Source organism: Mobula hypostoma, chromosome 22 (assembly GCF_963921235.1).
Source record: "Mobula hypostoma chromosome 22, sMobHyp1.1, whole genome shotgun sequence".
Taxonomy (NCBI): domain Eukaryota; kingdom Metazoa; phylum Chordata; class Chondrichthyes; order Myliobatiformes; family Myliobatidae; genus Mobula; species Mobula hypostoma.
This window is the reverse complement of record NC_086118.1, coordinates 53,359,232-53,384,007: the sequence shown is the minus strand read 5'-3', so window position 1 is coordinate 53,384,007 and position 24,776 is coordinate 53,359,232. Positions and strand designations below refer to the sequence as shown.

Sequence of the window (24,776 nt, the reverse complement as noted above, 5' to 3'; positions counted from 1 at the left end):
AATCTATTAACTCAAAAGGAAAACTAAAAGCAGCATTTTCATCATGTTGCAGTAGGGCAATGTACGCGAAAGTGAATTCAGGCTGTGTCACTAAATCAAACTTGTTCCTTCTTCATTTGAGAGTGCAACATGAAAACAAAGCACTTTCGGCATTTAGAGAAGTTCTCAGCCACAATTTAATCTGCTATGTTTTATTCATGATTACTTCAGAATTCAATTACCATTATATTGCAGTTACTTACTGGTCTCTTGAGCATTTTATTGGATTTCAGATAGCTAATAATGAACATCATTGCCGTCGCTATTCTTGATATAACATTTCGATTGCTACTATTTTGGATTCAGATGAGGGCACATTTTGAAAGTGAAATCAAATGGAAGCAAAATGTACTAGAGCATTAGTACCATTAGTCTGATTTTCCAAAAATATGACTACTTGGACAGCAGTTTCAGTACATTTAGCAATGGAGTGATACACATGTTTGTCAAACCCCTCAGATTACCCCTGTATGCTGAATTCTCATCTAAGTCTTTATTTTTTGGAGGAACAGGGATCTAAAGGCAAATAACCTTAAGAGTTTTTCTGGTGCATTTCTTGACTGCTATCATGCATCAGATACATGGAATTAGGTTGTCCATTTTCATTCTTAGCTATAATTGGCAAGTGACCCAGAAAAACTGTGCTCTGATTTAAAAAAAGAAAAGGTTGAATGAAAGGGTCTAAATATAGGTTATTGCATAACTTATTACTCACCACACAGAGAATTTTTGGACTTCAAATTTCTATTTTTGTGATCAATCAAAGCAGAAGGTTTAATCATGCTCTTAGAGACAATAAGAAAAAAAGAACAGACTTTTAATGAATGGTTATTTTTTTCTGTTTCAGTGACAGTTTCTATTATATTTTGGATTGTTGTATTCATTGCTATAAACATTGTACTTACATTAGCTTTTGTTGCTCAGTTTATAGTTTTTGAAAATATTGCATATTGTGATTAATAACTTCATGGAACCTATATTTATTGTGTGTCTTTATTTTTCTCTTTATGTGTCCTTTCATTGGGGCCGTGTTACAGAATACACAGTAAGTACTTCATTTTTCTTTACTTTTGTTGAATAGCTAAGCTGTGAAATTCTTCATTTTAAATGTAAAATTGGTAAGAAGTAGTCAACTTGTTATTGCATGTATTGAATCTGATTCTGATTTATCTGAGGACCATAAGTGACGTACTGATTTGTAAGTCTATCTAGCAGCTCACATCGTGGAAAGCTAAAATATTCAATTCTGAAAGACTTCAGCTGTGTTTCTTATCTTTGTTAGCTGATCTGTGGTGTGAATAACAGAATGACATATGGCTTCAGTCTTCAAAATTATAAAGGTTTCCCAAACATCATCAAGGCTAGCATTTGAATGAATGACCAATTGGACAAGTTATTTGACTAAAGAACTGTAACTCATTCAGGAGTTTTAAAATTTGGTGTATCACACGAAGCACATCTTGTAAGAGCTATTTTACATTTTTAGGCTACTTGAAAGAGGCTGAAAAAGCTTAGGTATAAAACAGATCACATTGTTACATTGACCAAATTATCTGAAGTGCCTGTAGCTTCTGTGTAGAGGACTGACTGGACAATTATTTTTTTTTAAGAATTACACTTAATTTTCACTTACTAATTCTCAATGTTATTAAATTGTATCTTCATTTAAAAGAAAAATGAAATTGCTTCACAGTTTCAAAGAACAATTACCACTTTTGATATATCTGACCTCTTGTAGGTTACCAGCTTCTCATTAGTTTCCAAAGGTGGGTGAATTGCCTTTATTAGGCTTGTCCAAGCTACAACCTTTAGAAACTTTCCAGCTACATTTTAGCAATCAAAGTTAAAAGTCAAAGTAAAATTTATTATCAGGGTACATAAATGTCACCACAAACAACCCTGAGATTCTTTATCTGCGGGCATATTTAGCATATCTATAGAACAGTCACTGTAAACAGGATCAATGAACAAATTGTGCAAATGCAAATATAAATAAATAGCGATAATTAAGGAAAGCATGAGATAACAAGATAAAGAGCCCTTAAATTGAGACCATTGTTTGTGGGAACACTAGAAATAGAATGAGTGTGTTTATTCCCTTTTGTTCAAGAGCCTGATAGTTGAGGGGTAGTAATTGTTCTTGAATCTGATGGTGCAAGTCCTGATGCATGTGTACCTTCTACTGGATGGCAGCAGTGAGAAAAGAGCATGGCCTGGGTGATGAGGATCTTTGATGATTGATGCTGCTTTTCTACGGCAACGTTCCATTAGATGTGTACAATGTTTGGGAGGGTTTTACCTGTGATGTACCTTTTGTTGAATTTTCCACTCAAAGGCATTGGTGTTCCTACACCAGATTGTATTGCGACTAGTCTGCACATTTTCCACCACACATCTATATAAAGTTTTTGATGACATGCCAATCGAGACTCCTGATCCAGCCCCACATCTAAGTAAGATTTGATTCCCTCTGCCTTAATATCTCTAATTAACTGATATGTCTTTAAACTAATATGGCAGGGGAATGGGAACCAGTATAATAGAGCTGAGGATGAGCCAGCAGGTTTACAAGCAGATGAAGAGTGTAACATGAATGTAAGGAAGGACAAGCCAATGATTGGGTACAAATGCAGGTAGATCAAAGAGTTAAATTGTACTACAGAGGCAATTTGGGGAGAAAATTCAAACATCAGAGGTTGCAAAGGGACTTGGGAGTCCTCATGCAACACTCCCAGAGATTAATTTACAGGTTGAGTCTGTGGTAAAGCCAGCTGGTGGTGTGGTGGCATCAGCGCCGGACTTCGGAGCGAAGGCTCCCGATTTCAAATCCAACCGGCTCCGTTGCACACTTTCCATCTGTGCTGGGTTGAGCGTCGAGCTAGCAACTCGGCCTCGTAAAAATAAGAAAGCCTGCTAAAAAAAACACCATCATGACGGCATTCCCAATGACTCCACCCGGAGTTAAGAGCTTTCTTCTTCAGTCTGTGGTAAAGGAGGTAAATGCAATGTTGGCATTCATTTCAAGGGAAATTGATATAACAAAAATAATAATGCTGAGACTTTATAAGACACTAGTCAGGCCACAGTAGGAGTACTGTGAACAGTTTTGGGCCCCATATCTCAGAAAGAATGTGTTGTCATTGGAGAGAGACCAGAGGAGGTTTATGAGGATGATTCTGGGAATGAATAGGGTTAACATATGAGGAGCTTTTGGCAACTTTGGGCCTGTACTCACTGGAATTAAGAAGAATGTGGGGCGATTTCATTGAAACCTGATGAATATTGGAAGGACTAGATAAGATGGGTGTGGAGAGGATAGTTCCTGTGGTGGGTTATCCAGAACTAGAGGGCACAGCCTCAAAGCTGAGGGGTAAACTTTTACAACAGAGGTAAGGAGGAATATTTTAGCTAGAAAATAGTGAATTTATGGAAAGCTCTACCACAGTCTGCAGTGGAAGCCAAGTTCTTTGGTATATTTAAAGTGGAAGTTGATAGTTTTCTGATTGGTGAGGACATCAAAGGATAGAGCGAAAAGGCTGGTGTAAGGGATTGAGTGGAATCCGGGATAAGCTATGATGGAATGGTGGAGTGGACTTGATGGGCTGAATGGCCTAATTCTGTTCCTATGTCTTATGGTCTTATTTGTATATCATGAATCTGGAAATTTAAATTATAGCTTTTCTGGCTTTGTTGTCACCATTGTGGGTTAGTAGGAACAAATAAACTGTTAAGTATCTGGAATCTGATGTTTCAATCAAAGCTACATGGTATCCTCGGTCCGTGGGTGAACATATCTGTTATAAAAATCACTCATCAGAATCATCTATATGTTCTCTTTATTCCAAAACAATACTTTTTAAGGGAACTTTTCACTTTCCCTTATTGTGGCTACCACAGTTATGTTTTTGTAAATGAGCCATCTGATGTGGTATCATCTGTTGAGCACCACGGTAGTGTCAGGGTTAGCATGACGCTATTACAGCTTGGGGCGTTCCAGCGTTTAGTTCCGTTGTCCTCTATAAGGAGTTTGTATGTTCTCTCTGTGAATGCGTGGGTTTTCTCTGGGTGCTCCAGTTTCCTCCCACAGTTCAAGGACATACCAGGTAGGTTAGTTGGCCATTGTAAATTGTCTTGTGATTAGGTTAGGGTTAAATTGTGGTTGTTGGGGGTTGCTCAGCGGCGTGGCTCAAAGGGCCTGTTCTGCACTGTGTCTCTAAATAAATACTAAATTAATACTAAAGATGTATGGTTATTAGGATAATTGGCCACAATTGAGCTTGTTGGACCAAAGGGGCCAGTTACTATACTGCATCTCTAAATACGTACACACATACATACTACCAGCCCTGGCAGCATGTTCTATGCACATACCACTCTCAGTGTGGGGAAAAAAAAACTACCTCTGACATTCCCTCTATACTTTCCCCTATACTTCCCAACAATCATCTTAAAATTATGCCCCCTCATTAGTTGTTTCCACCCTGGGAAAAAGTCTCTGGCTGTCCACTCTTTCTATGCCTCTTATCATCTTGTACAGCTCTATCAAGTCACCTATCATCTACCTTCATTCCAAAGGAAAAGCCGTAACTTGCTCAACCTAACCACTTAAGACATGCTCTGTAATCTTAGCAGCATCCTGATAAATCTCTTCTGCACCCTCTCTAAAGCTTCTATATCCTTATTATGGTGAGGCAGCCAGAAATGAACACAATACTTCAAGTGTGGTCTAACCATGGTTTTTTGAGCTGCAACATTACCTTGCAACCTTTGAATGCAATTCCTGACTAATGAAGACTAACACACTATAAGCCTTCATAACCACCCTTTGAAGGACCTATGGATGTGGACCCTGAAGTCCCTCTTTTCCTCTCCACTGCAAAGAATACTGCCATTCATGTATTTTGCTTTCGATTTTGACCTTTCAAAGGGAATTTCTTCACATTTTCCCAGATTGAACTCCATCTGCCACTTCTCAGACCAACTCTACATCCTATCAATGTCCTGTTATAATCTGCGACAACCTTCTACACTGTCCACAATATCCCCAACAAAGGATGGAGATCAGAGAGATCCATGACACAGATGCCAGCTGGGACAGGGTGATGAAGACTTGTCAAGTGCTGCTGATCTGCCAGGAAAAGATGAAAATAAATGGGAGATAGATGAAGATCAAGGAAATAGATGAACCAAGCAAAAAGCAATGTTGGAACTGTGAGATACAGAACGCTGTGGTTGTCAGAAATCTGAAGTAACGGAGAATATTCTGATACACAGTGGAAAGGTTGAATGGAATGTTGACTCCTGCAGTCTGTTATATGTCCAAACTAAAAATAGGAAACTATTCTTTCAGCTTATATTTGGCTTCTGTGGAACATTTTGATAGACCAGAGATAGATAGATCAAAGTGAAAATGGGCCGAAGAATCAAAGTCACAAACAACTGAAACCTCAAGGTCACCCTTGCAGATTGAACAGAGGTGTGCTACAAAGTGGCCACCAAATCTGCATTTATTTTTTCCAGTGTAGAGGATACCACATCATGAGTATCAAATGATCACACCAATGAATTTCTGCTTTACCCGAAAGGGGTGTTATGGGACTCATGACCAAGTCTCACCACTTAGGGATTTCACTGTCTTAATCTGGTCTCTTTTTATCTCTTTTACTACAGCAGCTTCAGCCTGATGTTGCTGAAACCTTGAATGCCACTGCAAATATTTCAAAATAGTCCTATTGTTTCTTACCTCATGACAACCAGATGTTTGCTCTTTTAAACACAAGATGCTGGAAATCCAGAACAATGTAGTCAAAAGGAACTCAGCCGGTCAGGTAGCATCTATGGAGGGGAATACACAGTTGATGTTTCAGACCAAGATCCTTCATCAGGACTTCATGTTTGCTCTCTTCTTCTTTTCAATTTATTTGGCTTCTGAGACCCATGAATATGTTTCTATTTATTTTTTCTGGGGAACTGTGTGACTGGCTAGGCCAGCATTTATGACCATACTGAAAAAAACCTGAGAAGGTAATGGTGAACCACTGCAGTGCTTCTGGTGAAGGAATACTCATTGTACTGGGCAGGATTTCAGATCTCAGGTAAAGAATACCAGGGGCAATAAACATTTGCCTAACACTGAGCTGTGCTGTCTTTAGGTTGCATCAAAAGGATCAAAAATAAAAGCAGCAATGTAATTTCTATAAGGTTCACTACTCAGTAAAGAAAGACTAAACAGCTACTTAGTCACCACTTACTGGTTGCAAGTATATTGCACTCTAAGAATATTGAATCCATTGTACAACTTACTATACAATGTTAGTTCTAGTGATCATTTAGAAAATCAGCTAAATTAATCACTTTGAAGGATTTCAGTTTATTTCAAAACAGTTTTCAAGAATTATGTTCAATTTCATGATTAAAGCCTCTACAATTATGTGTGAAAATGAGACTTACCTGTGGTTCCTAAAACCAGAAACAAATATGATTACACAACAATTGATTGCTTTTTATTCACTGTTTAATCTCATGATTCACAAAATTGTTATCTAAGATTATAAGACCATATAAATGTTGATTGACTTGCTGAATATCTATATATTTCACAATCTGCACTTTTTCCATTTTCAGCTTTGAAATCCAAACTACCACCTCAAGGATGGTGGTAATTGGGTTAGTAGATTGCAGATACACTAATTGTCTTTGGTTACTTTTAGACAAATATAAAATATGTTTCTAAAACTTTTCTAGATTAAGTATTCGTCCAATATCCTTCTTCCTTTAGTCTGGACTTCTTTGTAAATAGTGAAAATAATTGTTATAAAACTGGAATATCACATACAAAATGTTGGAGGAACTCAGCAGGTCAGAAAGGGATAAACAGTCCTAGCTTCACACTTTATTCACTCCCCCCCCCCCACCCCGCCACCCACCTGGCTTTACCTATCATCTTCTGGCTTATATTCCTTCCTCTCTCTTCCCCCCACCCCACCTCCTTATTCTGGCTTCTTTCCCCTTCCTTTCCAGTCTTGATAAAGTGTCTGGCCCAAAACGTCATCGTATCCCTTTTCATAGATGCTGTCTGACCTGCCGAGTTCTTTCGGTATTTTGTATGTCCAGCTTCTGCAGAATATCTTGTGTTTATTATTGTCAAAGTGGAATTCTGTATTTTAGAACTTTATGGAAATATAAGCAACACTAAATATCCCAAACTGTGTATAGCTTTTGTAAGATAGGCACAAGTTTCTGCAAAGGAAGAGATTGTACATTAATGACCATCATTTCTTTGAAATAATGCCTTGGAATATTTTGCCTGTACTTGAAAGGGGATTGATATGTTCTGCAGGGGTTGGTGTTGGGACCATTTCTTTTTATGATGTATATAAATGATTTAGATGGTGGAATAGATGGCATTGTTGCCATGTTTGCAGATGATACGAAGATTGGTGGAGGGGCAGGTTGTGTTGAGGAAACAGGTAGAATGCAGAAGGACTTTCAAATGTTGAAAGGCCTGGAGAGAGGAGACGTGGAAAGGATGTTTCCCATGGTGGGAGAGTCTAGAACAAAAGGGCACAGCCTCAGGATAGAGGGGCACCTTTTCAAAACAGAGATGGAGAGAAATTTCTTTAACCAAAGGGTGGTGAATTTGTTGCAACATGCAGCTGTGGAGGTCAGGTCATTGAGTGTATTTAGGGCAGAGATTGATAGGTTCTTGATTGGACATGGCATCGAAGGTTACAGAGAGAAGGCCGGGAAATGGGGTTCAGGAGGAGCTATGATTGAATGGCGGTGCGGAATCACAGGCCAGATGGCCTAATTCTACTCCTATGTTTTATGGTCTTATGATATAACAGTTGGAGAATCAGTGTGAATCCGTGCTCAAGGGCTCTGTAGTGACAAGTTAACAGGAGCATGGGAGAATAATATTGAATTATTCCTGTAAACATAAATGAAGTGGATAAGGAGGAAGGAGAAAAATCCAAGAAAATTCTCAGCAACTACATCTCTTTTCATGATTGAACCCGCAATCTGCTGGCTCAGATGTAACCAATGTAATCACAGCCAAATAAAACAGTAAGATTTAAATAGAAGTATTTTGATATTATGGAATAATCACTCTCACTTCAGATACTGAGAAATGAGCTTCAATCTTGGTCATGATGAATGTCTGAGTGTGATAATTCAACAGGTGTGTACGATTTTTAGAGTTTGCAGTATGTTCTGATAAAAAAAACTGTAATCGATAATACAAAGGAAAAGGAAATACAAATCCCTGTGTAATGCTGGTATATGTGGCATGGGCAGAGTAGGGATTGGACCAGAATCAGTGAGATTTGAGTCAGCATAATCAGAATCAGGTTTATTATCACTGATATATGCCAAGAAACATGCTGCTTTGTGACAACAGTACAGTGCAATTACTCTAAAATTACAACGAGAAATATAAAAAAATAAATAAGGTTGCTAAAAGCAAGCAAAATAGTGTTCATGGACCATTTGGAACTCTGATGGTGGAGGGGAAGAAACTGTTCTTAAAACATGGAATGTGTGTTTTCAGGCTCCTGTACCTCTTTCCTGATGGTAGTAATGAGAAGAGGGCGCATGTCTTAGATGATGAAAGTCCTTAATGAAGGCTAGTGCCCATGATGGAGTTGGTTGAGTTTACAACCCTCTGCAGCATTTTTCCAATCCTGTGCATTGGTGCCTCCATACCAGAAGGTGATGCAGTCAGTCAGAATGCTCTTCAAGGTATATTTGTTAGAAAATTTACTAGAGATTAGATTAGATTAGATTCAATTTTATTGTCATTGTGCCGAGTACAGATACAAACCCAATGAAATGCAATTAGCATCTGACCAGAAGTGCAAAAGAATAGTATTATTTACAAAATAACTGCGAATAAAAAGTAAGTGCTACAGCATACAAATATAAAAGTACTGAGACAGTCTAATATGGATGCAATACTGCTTAGCGCTGTGATGTGAGGTTTAGCAGGGTCACAGCCTCAGGGAAGAAGCTCTTCCTGTGCCTACTGGTGCGGGAGCAGAGGCTCCTGTAGCACCTACTGGATGGGAGGAGAGTAAAAAGTCCATGGTTAGTGTGAGATGCATCCTTGATGATGCCTGCCCAGGCAGCGTTTATGGTAGATGTTCTCAATGGTGGGCAATTGGGTGCCGATAATCTGCTGGGCAGTTTTCACCACCCACTGGAGTGCTTTGCGGTCCGATACAGGACAATTGCCAATCACACCGAGATGCAGTTGGTGAGTATGCTCTCAATGGTACAGCAGTAAAAGTCAGTCAGTATCCTGGGACAGATGTGAGCCTTATTGATGCTCCGCAGGAAATAAAGGCGCTGTTGCACCTTTTTGATCAGAATGGAGGAGTTCAGGGACCAGGTGAGATCATCAGAAATGTGGACACCAAGGAATTTGAAGCTTGATACACACTCCACTACAGCTCTCTTGATGTAGATGGGGGCATGAGTGTGGCTCCTAGCATGCCTGAAGTCCACAATAATCTCCTTGGTCTTCTGGGTGTTAAGGGCCAGGTCATTATCAGCACACCACATGGCCAGGTGCTGGAACTCGCCCCTGTAGGCCGTCTCGTCATCCCCTCTGATCAGGCCAACCACTGTGGTGTCATCTGCGAACTTGATTATGGAGTTAGAACCGTGTACAGGAATGCAGTCATAGGTGAAAAGGGAGTACAGGAGAGGGCTCAGCACACAGCCTTGAGGTACGCTGGTGTTCAGGATGAGAGTGGAGGAGGAGAAGTTGTCTAACTTAACAGATCGGGGTCTGTTAGTCAGAAAGTCCAAGGTCCAATTTCAGAGGCATGAGCTGATACCACGCTGGCGAAGTTTGGCGATCACCTTGGAGGGGATCACAGTATTGAATGCCAAACTAAAGTCAATGAACAGCATTCTGATGTAAGAGTTGGGGCATTTTGGTGACATAGAAAATCTCCTCAAACTCCTAATGAAATATAGCCACTGTTGTGCTTTCTTCATAAATGTAGCAATATGTTGGGTGCAGGATAGATCTTCAGAGATGTTGACACCCGGGAACTTCTTAAAAGATCTGTATGTAAGTGTGCATCATGAATTGGAATTGGGTTATTATTGTGACATGTGCTGAGATACAGTGAAAAGCTTATCTAGCATACTGTCCATACAGATCAAATCATTGCATAAAGCATTGAGGTAGAACAAGATAAACAATAACAGTGCAGAATGTGGTGTTACAGTTACAGAAAAAATGCAATGCAGGTAAATAGTAATGGGCAAAATCATAACGAGGTAGGTGCAATGCTCCACAATGTTCTCTCTAATTCGTAATGACTAGTGTGCACAAAAATCTTGGGCTGTGCAATTTTTTGCAAGTGACAACATGTACACACTGAGTTTTATATACAGATGTATTCATTTCAACAGCCAGCAAAACACTGTCAACAAGAACTTCTGGGTTTGACTATTTTCGCTCTTGTTCATCTGTACTCTCACAAAACATATTTCTAGCAGGTAATGAAGGATTTCATAGTCATAGTCATACTTTATTGATTCCGGGGGAAATTGGTTTTCGTTACAGTTGCACCATAATTAATAAATAGTAATAAAACCATAAATAGTTAAATAGTAATATGTAATTTATACCAGGAAATAAGTCCAGGACCAGCCTATTGGCTCAGGGTGTCTGACCCTCCAAGGGAGGAGTTGTAAAGTTTGATGGCCACAGGCAGGAATTACTTCCTAAGACGCTCTGTGTTGCATTTCGGTGGAATGAGTCTCTGGCTGAATGTATTCCTCTGCCCAACCAGTACATTATGTAGTGGATGGGAGACATTGTCCAAGATGGCATGCAACTTAGACAGCATCCTCTTTTCAGACACCACCGTGAGAGAGTCCATTTCCATCCCCACAACATCACTGGCCTTACGAATGAGTTTGTTGATTCTGTTGGTGTCTGCTACCCTCAGCCTGCTGCCCCAGCACACAACAGCAAACATGATCGCTCTGGCCACCACAGACTCGTAGAAATCCTCAGCATCGTCCAGCAGATGTTAAAGGACCTCAGTCTCCTCAGGAAATAGAGACAGCTCTGACCCTTCTTGTAGACAGCCTCAGTGTTCTTTGACCAGTCCAGTTTATTGTCAATTCGTATCCCCAGGTATTTGTAATCCTCCACCATGTCCACACTGACCCCCTGGATGGAAACAGGGGTTACCAGTACCTTAGCTCTCCTCAGGTCTACCACCAGCTCCTTAGTATTTTTCACATTAAGCTGCAGATAATTCTGCTCACACCATGTGAAAAAGTTTCCTACCATAGCCCTGTACTCAGCCTCATCTCCCTTGCTGATGCATCCAACTATGGCAGAGTCATCAGAAAACTTCTGAAGATGACAAGACTCTGTGCAGTAGTTGAAGCCCGAGCTGTAAATGATGAAGAGAAAGGGAGACAAGACAGTCCCCTTTTCTCACCGGAGCTTTTACACAATGTCCATATGTGATTTTCTTGCTAAATGATGCTTTAAAAAAGTCAAATTTCCAAATATCACTCCACTTTTGCATCGCGACAAAACACACAGATAACACCATAATATTTGTACATAAATATTTCTCATATCTACACATTCCTGACCTCATGAGCTATGGGTGTAGCAGTTCCTACTGTTTCGTGTGCTTTTTAAATTCCATTGTGCGTTAGTAGCAAAAGATGTGCGTGCAGGCACATGTACACACCTTAGAGGAAACATTTAACAAGAGAAGATCTGCAGATGCTGGAAATCTAAGCACCACGCACAAAGTGCTGGAGAAACTCAGCAGGCTGGGCAGCATCAATGGAAAAGAGTACAGCTGACATATTGGTCTGAAACATCAGCTGTACTCTTTTTCATTGATGTGCCTGGCCTGCTGAGTTCCTCCAGCATTTTGTGTGTGTTGCTTAGAGGAAACATTGGTGCTCCAGTTTCCTCCCGCATTCCAAAGATGTACTGTTAGGATTAGTGACTTGTGGGCATGCAATGGTATGTTGGTGCTGGAAGCATAGCAACACTTGCATAGCCCAGCAAAAATCTTGCTGATTTGATTTGACACAAACAACGCATTTCACTGCATATTTCGATGTACATGTGACAGATAAAGCTAATCTAATCTTATTGTTAAAATGCCCCATGGTCTTATCTGACTAATCCATTTTAGCTTTGGGTAGCGCAACAAGCGGAGCAGTAGAGATCAGCAAAAGTGTTGAAATGTAGACATAAGGTGCTGGGAACAGAAGGTCAGGCAGCAAAGGTGCTCCATGACCTGGTGATTGTTTCCTGCATTTCCATTATTTCAGATTTCCAGAATCAGCAGGTTTTAGGCAAGTGGAAGTGTTATGCAGATTCAACTGTTGTGAACGACAAGGAGGTTTTAGCATATTGACAGTTAAGTGCTTACTGTAATTCAGACAGTAGAAAAACATGATGAGTATTCCACCCGTTCTTCAGTCTAACATACCATGTTTAATGGATGATTTCCAGTCATGGGACACATGACCCTGTTCACAACATAAATAATATTTCAGTTTACAGGCTATTCAGCCTGTGGAAAGAAACAACTATCAAACATTAATGTAAGTTATATGTGTTGATAGAAGATCTTTGTCATAACCATTGTTTCATTGCTCTATTCATCTACACAAACTTACAGTCTTCTTAAGTTCAAATGACTTTCTGTCATGTTTCATGACAATATCTGAAGACCCAAATGAATTGCTGTTCTGTAAATTTATTTGGTGGTTCCTCATAGCTGTTGTACAAAGTATACTGAACACTGTAAGACTGCATTAAAAACTGGAAATGATTTTAGTGTGAACTGCAAAGTGTAATTTTAAATATCTGGAACCATGCTGGTGTTTCAGCTGTCAACTTGTCAGAGAAATTTGCAAGGAACTAAAATAGTGATAGCTTAAAAATTATCACTGAAAAGCACGATTTTGCCTCAGCATCTGTCATGTTTCATCTTATCATCATTGCCAAAAATGTTTTGTATCCTTGGGAACCACAACTCACTTACAATCAAAAGTTATTGGTCCACGCATTTCAGAATTATGGTGTGTATGATAATAAACCAGTGAAAAATTATTATAAAGACTGCAAGTCTTTGTCAAATGATGTTCATAGGCTTTTATCTGGTGATTTATAATGTCATCATAAAGATTACAATCCTGTAATCATTACCTGCTTTCAGTTACTCTGGTTGATCCTGTGATCTACATTCTGCACAAAGTTGTATCTAAACCGAGTTCATTGACTCATGACAATGCAGCCATCACCTTTTTCTTCATAAATGACCTTTGTAACTGACTCACATATGCTAAAGATAAACGGGAATCCATTGTTAACATGGGAGCTATTCACTGGAACTATTATCAAATATTCATTAGATATTTCACGAACTTCAAAGAAAATTTTTTTCCCGGTAAATTCTTACTTAGAGGAAAACTTGAATGGAAAACTGCTGTCTGTTTGATTTGTTCCTGTTCTGGAAAGCTGTTCCTGTTGTTGAATAATCACCTCACTTTTTTAATATATATTATTTCTGTTTTTTGCACGATTTTTAATCTATTCAGTATATATATACTGTAATTGATTTACTTATTTTTTATTATTATTTTATCACTTTTTTCTTCTTCTATATTATGTATTCCATTGAACTGCTACTGCTAAGTTAACAAATTTCATGACACGTCAGTGATAAACTTGATTCTGATATCACTGGAGTGGGAAAAAAATCTCTTGTATTTATCGGTTATTGGACCATTGGTGTGTTACATAACTGATTTCAAAGGCATTTTTATTTGAAGACCAGTTTATATTTTGGATCACAAGTTCCTGGTCAGAATTTCTCATATTTAAACTGATGTTTGGTCTGAAAATTTCAACTGTTTAGCGGGTATCATTAGAGAAATTAATAAGCTGGTAATTTACCCCAGCCATTTAAACACTTCCTGCCAGTATAGTAGATATATTTTAAATAAGTGCATCATGCAAATATCTCTTCCTTTCAAATTATCCACAATATTCATCAAACATGGGACCATAATGAAGCAACTGATTTAAGAGGACTGTCATAAGGAGTGACCAGGAGAAGTGGGGAAACATGGACAGCTGTTTGATGTTGTGTTCTCTGTGGTTGGCAAGATAGGAATCAATGCAGAAACCTCAGATTTTCACAATTGAGATAAATAACGAATGAAGATAGCAAATTTGATAAAGTTGCTGATGACAAAGGGATAGAAAGGAAAATTACTTATGAAGAGGATGTGAGGAGGCTATAGGGGGATATAGAGAGTACAAGTGAGTGGACAGGTGGAGTCTAATGTGGGAAAATGTCAAGTGGCAGGAAAAGTAAAGAAGAGTATTATCCAAATGGCGAGAGATTAGCAAACTTTTGAGCTACAGAAGGATCTGGGTGTCCTACTGCATTCACAAAAGACTAGTACGTAGGTAGAGCAAGTAATTAAGAAAGCAAACAGAATGTTATCACTCATTGATAGGGGAATTGACTGCAAGATAAGAGGTAAGGCTTCATTTGTACAGGATATTAGTGAGATTATACCTGGAGTATTGTGTACAGTATTGGTCTCACTTAAGAAGGTGTTTAGGGGTTAGATTAAATATTAGCCTTATTTGTCACATGTACGTATAACAAAACATTAAGTGAAATGTATAGTTTGCAAGGATTGTGCTGGGCAGCCCACAGGTGCCGCCATGCTTCCGCCATGCACACAACTTACTAACCCTAACTTCTATATCTTTTTTGAAAGTGAGGGGAATCCAGAGTACCCGATGGAAACACATGCAGTCATGGGGTGAACGTTCAAGCTCCTTCCTGACAACAATGGGAATCAAACCCCAATCTTACTGTAAAAAGCACTGCGCTAACTGCTACGCTGCCATTCCACCCCACCGTATTGAGTAAGTTTGCTAGTCTGATAGCTGGAAATAGCAAGTTATCTTCTGAAGAAAGGTTGTACAGGCTGGGCTTGTGTCCACTATATAACCATATAACAATTACAGCATGGAAACAGGCCATCTTGGCCCTTCTAGTCCATGCTGAATGCTTACTCTCACCTAGTCCCACTGGCCTGCACTCAGCCCATAACCCTCCATTCCTTTCCTGTCCATATAGCTATCCAATTTTACTTTAAATGACAATATCGAGCCTGCTTCTACTGGAAGCTTGTTCCGCACAGCTACCACTCTGTGAGTAAAGAAGTTCCCCCCCCCCACCGTGTTACCCCTCAACTTTTGCCCCCTAACTCTCAACTCATGTCCTCTTGTTTGAATCTCCCCTACTTTCAATGGAAAAAGCCTATCCACGTCAACCCTGTCTATCCCCCTAATAATTTTAAATACCTCTATCAAGTTCCCCTTCAAACTTCTACGCTCGAAAGAATAAAGACCAAACTTGTTCAGTCTTTCTCTGTAACTTAGGTGATGAAACCCAGGTAACATTCTAGTAAATCTTCTCCGTACTCTCTCTATTTTGTTGACATCTTTCCTACAATTCGGTGACCAGAACTGTACACAATACTCCAAATTTGGCCTCACCAATGCCTTGTACAATTTCAACATTACATCCCAACTCCTATACTCAATGATCTGATTTATAAAGGCCAGCATACCAAAAGCTTTCTTCACCACCCTATCCACATGAGATTCCACCTTCAGGGAACTATGCACCATTATTCCTAGATCCCTCTGTTCTACTGCATTCTTCAATGCCCTACTATTTACCATGTATATCCTATTTTGATTAGTCCTACCAAAATGTAGCACCTCACACTTATCAGCATTAAACTCTATTTGCTGTCTTTCAGCCCACTCTTCTCACTGGCGTAAATCTCTCTGCAAACTTTGAAAACCTACTTCATTATCCACAACTCCACCTATCTTAGTATCATCTGCATACTTACTAATTCAATTTACCACCCATCATCCAGATCATTAATGTATATGACAAACAACATTGGACCCAGTACAGATCCCTGAGACACACCACTGGTCACCAGCCTCCAATCTGACAAACAGTTATCCACCACTACTCTCTGGCGTCTCCCATCCAGCTACTGTTGAATCCATTTTACTACTTCAATATTAATACCTAACAATTGAACCTTCCTAACTAACCTTCCATGTGGAACCTTGTCAAAGGCCTTACTGAAGTCCATATAGACAACATCCACCGCTTTACCCTCGTCAACTGGAGACTGTAGGTATGAGAGATGACTTGATTGAATCATATTGGGTCCTGAGGAGTCTTGATGGAATGGAGGAGGAGAAGGCATTCGTTCTTGTGGTAAGATTGAAATCTAGTAGTCACAGTTTAAAGGAGTCACCCATTTAGGTTGGATGATTTGATTCTTTTTTCTCAGATTGACTCATTGTTTCGAATACTTTTCCTGAAAGATCAATGAAGCAGAATCTTAGAATATTTCTAAAGCAGAGGTACATTCTAATAAGCAAAGTTGGTGAAGGTTACTCAGGGTAGGTTGGTGTGTAGAGTTGAAGTTACAGTTAGATCTGCCATGGCTTTGTTCCATAAGGTAGACCAAATTATGAAAGCAGAATACAGTTCCCATGTCTCTGTCATATGTTACTGAACTTACTGCACTGATAGTGATGATCCTAGACTTCACAAATGTAATAGCTGTGCAATAATATTCTTTGTATCCACCAAAATAACTTGGGGTTTAAGTGTAAAGTTGATATTCACTTTGACTATACCAAAGTAAAAATTTACTGAGAACCTTGCAGTAGATTAGTGGGTTAAGCAAAGCTATGAGTTTCCAGTTTATTTATCAAAATGACTACATATAAAACAATTCCGATGCATTTCATTTCTACAGGGTGGATATTTGTAAAATGCCCTGGATGATTTTCTAAATCACATAGTCATTAGTTTAGTTTTCAACTACCAATGAAGGTTGAGAAGTGTTCTTTGTAAATGATAGAATTACTTTTCTGTGATTTTTTTTTGTAGCTCTCACAGCCTATTTTATTTTCTCTTATTTCTTTTCCCCTTTATTCCAGTATAAACAAAGTAAGAAGGATAAAGAAAACTAACAAAAAAGAGAAACATAAATGAAAAAACTTTTCTGTGTATTTTATATTTATTAAAACACAAGGTGTAATTACAAGGAAGCATTTTCCTAATTTAAATACCTATGGACCAGCACAAGTACCCTTGATTATCTCCTCTTAATTAGATTTCCTCAGGTTATTTATTCAAACCTGGTGTCCACCTATTATCTGCCTTTGGTCAAATCTCTGACTGTAATCCCAAATACAAGACTTGTACTTTCACCTATCACCTTGTGTTTCTTCCTCCCCTCCCCCACCTTCTTATTCTGCCTCCTCATTTTTTTCTCCAGTCCTGATGAAGGGTCTCGGTCCTAAACGTCGACTATACTCTTTTCCATTGATGCTGCCTGGCCTGCTGAGTTCCTCCAGCATTTTGTGTGATTGCTAGTACTTTCCTAATTAAGAAGAAATGGAAGAAAGGACTTAGAAGCAAACTGATAGCTGTAGACATAGAAGGACAATTTCTAGGCAACGAACAGTTGTGAAAGAAAATGCACACCAAAGATAAGAGAAAATGTGAAGAAAAGATAGAGGTAGGCTAAAACCATAGCTGAAAAAAAATTATGAAGCTAAGTTGAACAGTTGTATTGAGAGTAACAGATGGTCAAAGAGGAGCAACAGGAATAAAAAGCTCAGGCTTTATTGTTTTTAGATAGAAGGTGGAATGGAATATTCTGAATTGGTAAGGATTTACTATACAATGCTACAGAGAAATTCAATCATTTACAGAGAATGGCTTTTTTGAGGAAGTATTGGTAAGTTTTAATGTGATTGAGCAAAATACAGAAGGGGGATTGGAGACAAATTTAAATAAAAATAATCAGAAGGATAACCAAATAATTTTCTGACTGTGTTGCATTTGATGGGAACAGGGCAACTTTTCTTCAAAAATTTGTTGGACCAAAATTGTCAAAAAAGTACTACCTAAAACAGATCCATCATTGATTCCTGTAGAAACTAGCTAATGGCATATAGACCAGGCAGCATCTCTAGCAAGAGGTACAGTCGATGTTTCAGGCCAAGACCCTTTGTCAGGACTAACTGAAAGAAGAACTAGTAAGAGATTTGAAATCTCTTACTAGCTCTTCTTTCAATTAGTCCTGATGAAGGGTCTCGGCCCAAAACGTCGACTGTAACTCTTCCGAGAGATGCTGCCTGGCCTGCTGCGTTCACCAGCAACTTTGATGTGCGTTGCTTGAATTTCCAGCATCTGCAGAATTCCTCGTGTAATGACATATAGGCTTGTTTAATTGGGTTTCTTACCAACAGCAAGGCAAGGGAGCCTGAAGAAGGGTCTCAGCCTAAAGTGTCGACTGTTTATTCATTTCCATAAATGCTGCCTGACCTGCTGAGTTCTTCCAGCGTTTTGTGTGTGAGGCAAGAGAGCTTTATTGTATAGCATAAGTGAAAGCACCATGTGGGAACAATCTCATCCTAGATTTTCTTCAAAAAGATTTTGTTCAACTACTTGAGAGACCATAACAAAACATCCAAACTTGTGAAATTATATGAGTGACTTTATTATGAATTTCAGAAATACTGAATTTGGATAACGTAATGTTCTCATCTGTTCAGATAGAACAATCCAAATGTCTGATATCATATATTGAAAAACCACCCAAATCTATTAGGAGACATCAGCCCAGATTACTGGTTCATCAGGAATTCATGAAATGACACTCAATTCATTTCAAAGTGCAGAACTAAAAATTAGGATCATATTGAGAACTGATATTAATCATGGTTCATCTTGGAGCTCAGTGCAATTAAGTTTGTTAACTTCATAAGGGAATGAATAGGGCTGAGGATTGGAAACATTTTGCATTCATTCGAAAGAGTAGAAAGCAACATGAGTAAATTAAGCAAAATTATCTGGTTTGTTGTGATTATGATAAAGGTCTCCCAATAGTTGGTGAGAAATAGAGGAACTGATATGTAAGTAAATTGCAGAAAGCTGTAAGAGAAATAGAAAGTATTGGGGAATTTCCCAGTATTGAGTAGGAGTACCTTTGTGCAGGGGGCTTAAAGGGGGTGTAACTTGCTAAAACGTTTCAAAAATCTTTTTTGAAATGGCACTACTCAACCAGATCTTTGGAAATAAGACTGGGCAGGTAGGAACATGTCAATGAAGGAACATTTTGGGAACGGTGACAATAATGCTTTAAGTTTCAACATTATATGGAAAGAGATAAAGTACATCCTTAAAGTTAAGGCATTTAATTTGAGGAGGTGCTGAGAACATAGATGAAGGCAGGATGGCAGACTTTGACTATATGGACTTTAGTTGAACACACGACAACATCTCTTGTAGTAAGCTGGTCCAGAGGGTTGAGATAGCAGATCCAAGCTGAGTTGGCAAATTGGATCCAAAATTGGTTTGTAGATGGGAGGCAGAGTGCTATGTTACAAGGATGTCTTTCTGATTGGATATCTGTGACCAATGGTATACCTCGAGTATTGGTGCAGGGACCCTTGATATTTGTCATATCCATTACTAATTTGGATGTGAACATAGGAGGTTTGGTTAGTAGATCTATGGATGACACAGAAGTTGATGGTGTTTAGCAGGGAAGGTAGTCTGAGGCTTCAGCAGGACTAGGATCAGATGCAAAGTTAGGAGCATTGGCAGATAGAATTTCATCCTGACAAGTATGAAGTAATGCAATCTGGGAAGTCAAATGTGAATAGGACATACACAAGATGCTACAGAATGTTGCTTGAGAAAGGGACTTTTGGATTCAGGATCAGAATTCCTCGGTAGAAGCAACATAGCTAGATAGGGTAGTGAAGAAGGCTTTCATAAATCAGGGCATAGAATATAAATGTTGAGAGGTTATATCACAGCTTTTCACAGCACAGTTTAGACTACACTTGGGATATTAGATATAGTTCTGGTTGCCATACTACAGGAAAGATGTTGCACTGGAGAGAATGCAGAAGACTTTAGTAATGATATTGTCAAGAATTGGAGAACTTTATGGGTAGAGAATGGATGGGCTAGGATAGAGAGAAAGGACTTTTAAAGGGATTTGAGGGAAAAGAGTAGTTGAATATGAAACTCACTGCCAGAGGAAGTGATGGAGATGATGCAGCCATGTAGGATTCATGTTGATGGACAAAAGGGTTGACATGGATGTTGTGGGCAGAAGGGTCTGTTTCAGTGCCGTACAACTTTGTGACTCTATGGTGTCCATCTAGCCATAAGTACTCATGATAGAATCTCAGCTCTTGATACAAGGAAAACATAAAAAAAAACAAACAGGTGTTTTTAGAAAACTGAAATGAGAGCGACCAGATGGCTGACTAATTCAGTTCAATACATACAGATTAACAATGATAACCACAACCATAAATCAGAAAAAAGTGCTAATGAGCATCTGAAATTGGTTTAGAACAGAAGGACAGGAACAGGAGTGTGCCAATTATCACCTTAAACCTGCCACACGTTCAATAATATCATGGCTGATCAAATTTTGGCCGTATCAAAATTTGCCTGGGCTCTCCCCATGTGTCTTAATCCCTATAGTCTAATATCTGTCAGTTTGCACATTGAATATATTCAATTAAACCACTAATATAAGTTTCTAAGAAAGGGAATGTAAAGGATTCATGATTCTTTGAGAGAAGGCATTTCTCCTCATCTCTTTCTAAAAAGGTGATCCCATATTCTGAAATTATGTCTCATCCACATTTGTTCTACATGCCTCTACAAGGGGAAATATTCTCTCCCTACCCACCTTGTCAATCCCCTTGGGAATCTTATACACTGCTGTGTGTTAAAACTCAGGATGCGATTCCGGGAACGGTAGCACTGAAAGAGATCATAGCACTCTAAGAGATCATTATAACACTATATACAGAAAGATATGTGACAGAGATTGCTGTTGCTCCAGAAACCTGGGCAACAAGAACATGAGGAGCAGGAATCTTCCCCTTCCTCTAAAATGAACGACTCCTTCTGAAAATATATCGCTCCACACCCCTGGCTCAAGGTAACTGCCCAGGAGAGGAAACATCCTCTCAGCTTTCACCTTGTCAATATCCTCATTTACTGCTCAGGATACATTCCCAGGAACCACCATGGAACATGTTACAGTGGAGAAATTGCTGAGCTGGGGCGAGCAGTGCAGTGAAGGAGGGCGAGAGCAGTTTTCATCACCATCAACAGAAGATGATGAGAGATACTTTTTGAATATCTAATTGTCTGCATGCTTACTTTTTGTGTTTCTTGTACACCTTGTAGTCTATTTTTTTCCATCAAAGTGGACATGCTCTTATTTTCCTACATTTACTCCATGTCCTGACCTCTTGTCCATGCACTTAAACTCAGACATCCCAGCTCTCCCGGAAGTTCCGGGAGTCTCCCACATATTAATAGTGGCTCCCTGATGCCCGCAAATTATATACAATGTCCCGGAAATTGATTTTTTTGAGAGCGAGCATGAGAGAACGTGCAAGAAAGAGCAAGAGAGTGAGCGCAGGAGCAAGAAAGCAAGCACGAGTGAGAGCGACCACAAGAGAGAGAACGCGAGAGAGAAAGCAAGCATGTGCGCGCACATGAGAGAGAGAGCGAGAGCAAGAGTGAGAAAGACCATGAGCGAGAGAGAGCGCGCGTGCGCGAGAGAGAGAGCAAGAGCGAGGGAGTTCCAAAAAAAGGTCGGAGTGGCAGAGTGCTCCAAAAAAAGAAAATACAAAACGTACGTCACCCCAGACTGCAATAAAGTGTACCCCTGCCTAATAGGGGTCAAAATAATGACAGTGTTGCTCGCTGCACTGTTTGCAACAGTGACTTTTCTATTACCCATTGTGGGTTAAGACTGTAAAAGACACGTTGAGGTGAGTTTAACAGGTGTCATTTGTTCATTAGCATAGCTAACGTTATTTAAACTAGCTGGTTAGCTGCTAAGGAGCTATTCTATTGCAGACATCCCACCTCTCCGGGAAGTTCCGGGAGTCTTCCGCAAATTGATGGTGCTACCTCCCTGAAATAAGTTTTTGCAGGGTGGGATGTCTGTAAACTTGTCTTTATCCTTTTATTGTACCCTTGTCAAAGTTGTTTGTTTTATTCTCTAACAACTGTAGCAAATTTGTAAAACACGATTTTACTTTCATAGCTCCATCTTGAATATGTTTGACTACTTAACTATTTATGATTTTCCTGATGCCTTGCTATTACCTTCTTGATAATGGATTCCAGCATTTTTCCAATGACAGTTGTTGGACTAATTGGACTGTGGTTTGCATACCACCAGGCTCAAAGACAGCTTCTATCCCACTGTTATAAAACTGTGCTATGATAAGATAACCCAAGAATGATAAGATGGAATCGTGAGCTCACAATCTATTTTGTTGTGGTCTTGTACCTTATTGTCTGCCTGCATTGCACTTTTGCTGTAAATGTAACACCTTCTTCTGCATTCTGAATTCTGCTGAAGGGTCTCAGCCCGAAATGTCAACTGTACTCCTTTCCATAGATGCTGCCTGGCCTGCTGAGTTCCTCTAGCATTTTGTATGTGTTACCTGGAATATCGAACATCTGCAGATTTTCTCTTCTTTGTGTCTGCATTCTGTTATTGTTTTCCCTTGTACTACCTCAGTGCACTGATTTAGTGGAATGACCTGTATGAATGGCATGCAAAACAAAATTTTTCACTGTACTTTGGTACATGTGACAATAATAAACCAATTTACCTTTGCTCTGTCTCCTTCCTTAGTTGAAGAGTGCTATTTGCAGATTTCCAGTTCTCTAGGACCTCTCCAGAATCCAAGGAATTTTGGTAGATTTCAACCAATGCATTCACCTTCTCTGCTGCCACTACTGTCAGAACATGGAGAAACCATCATGAGCCACCACATCCCCCGATGATCCTAAGATCTCTATCGCCGAAGCTGACATTTGGACCAGACGGTACCTGGCCACATACTGAAGACCTGTGCTGACCATTTGGCTGGAGTGATCACTGAGATATTCAACCTCTTGCTTCAGCAGTGTGTGGTACCCAACTGCTTCAAGCACGCTTCAGTTATACTGTTGCCCAAGAGCGTGGTGACCTGCCTCACAGACTCTCACCCAGTTGCACTTACATCCACAACCATGAAGTGTTTTGAGAGGTTGGTGATGAAACATATCTGCTCTAATTTGTCTACTAGAGAAACAGGTCCACTGCAGATGCCATCTCATTGGCTCTTCACTCAATCCCTGTCCAGTTCTGGTCACCTCACTATAGGAAGGATGTGGAAGCATTGGAAAGGGTACAGAGGAGATTTACCAGGATGCTGCCTGGTTTAGAAAGTATGCATTATGATCAGAGATTAAGGGAGCTAGGGCTTTACTCTTTGGAGAGAAGGAGGATGAGAGGAGACATGATAGAGGTGTACAAGATAATAAGAGGAATAGATAGAGTGGATAGCCAGCGCCTCTTCCCCAGGGCACCACTGCTCAATACAAGAGGACATGGCTTTAAGGTAAGGGGTGGGAAGTTCAAGGGGGATATTAGAGGAAGGTTTTTTACTCAGAGAGTGGTTGGTGCGTGGAATGCACTGCCTGAGTCAATGATGGAGGCAGATACACTAGTGAAGTTTAAGAGACTACTAGACAGGTATATGGAGGAATTTAAGGTGGGGGCTTATATGGGAGGCAGGGTTTGACGGTCGGCACAACATTGTGGGCCGAAGGGCCTGTACTGTGCTGTACTATTCTATGTTCTATGTTCTATCTGGGCAGCAAAGATGCATACATCAGGATGCTGCTTACTGACTACAGCTCAGGATTCAATAACGTCATCCCCTCAAAACTAATCAAAAGCTCCAAGACCTTGGTCTCAATACCTCCTTGTGCAATTAGATCCTGGATTTCCTTACTTGTAGACCCTAGTCAGTTCAGATGGACAACCAGATCGCCTCCATGATCTCCATCAACGCAGGTGCACCACAGGGCTGTATGCTTAGCCAATGCCTTTGAACGGAAAATCCTACAAAAGTTAGTGGATTCAACCCAGTACATTATGGGTAAAGTCCTTTCAACCATTGAACACATCTGCATGAAATGCTGTTGTAGGAAAGCAGAATCCACCTTCAGAGATCCCCACCATCCAGGTCATGCTCTCTTCTCATTTGCTGCCATCAGGTAGAAGGTACAGGAGCATCAGGACTTGCACCACCAGGTTCAAGAACAGTTACTATTCCTCGATCATTCCACTCTCACTTGCCCCATAATTGAAATGTTCCTACAACAAATGATCTCACTTCAATGACTCTTTATCTCATGCTCTCATTATTTATTGCAATTTATTTATATTTTCATTTGCACAGTTGGTTGTCTTCTGCACTCTGGTTAATCTTTCACTGATCCTGTTATAGTTACTATACCGTAGATTTGCTGAGTATGCCCACAGGAAAATGAATCTCAAGGATATATATGATGACATATATGTACCTTGAAAATAAAATTTTCTTTGAACTTTAAACCCTTTAGTCTCTGCAAAACAGGATATAAGATATAGGATTATAGTCCCATTTGTTTGCTCAGTATTTTTTTCTTGTAATGGGGATTGTCTTAGAATCATAGACCCTACAGCATGGAAACAGTTCATTTGGCTCAACTCATCCACAC

The 24,776-nt window shown here is 39.6% G+C and overlaps 1 protein-coding gene across 1 annotated transcript in view; it reads left to right on the top strand.

Moving 5' to 3' along the window:
- pitpnc1a (phosphatidylinositol transfer protein cytoplasmic 1a) overlaps window positions 1-24,776 on the top strand; it is a 328,993-nt gene that overhangs the window by 223,866 nt on the left and 80,351 nt on the right. Inside the window, exon 7 of the mRNA XM_063030617.1 lies at window positions 1,077-1,084. Within this exon, the coding sequence (XP_062886687.1) occupies window positions 1,077-1,084 (8 nt within the window). The remainder of the gene's footprint in view (window positions 1-1,076; window positions 1,085-24,776) is intronic.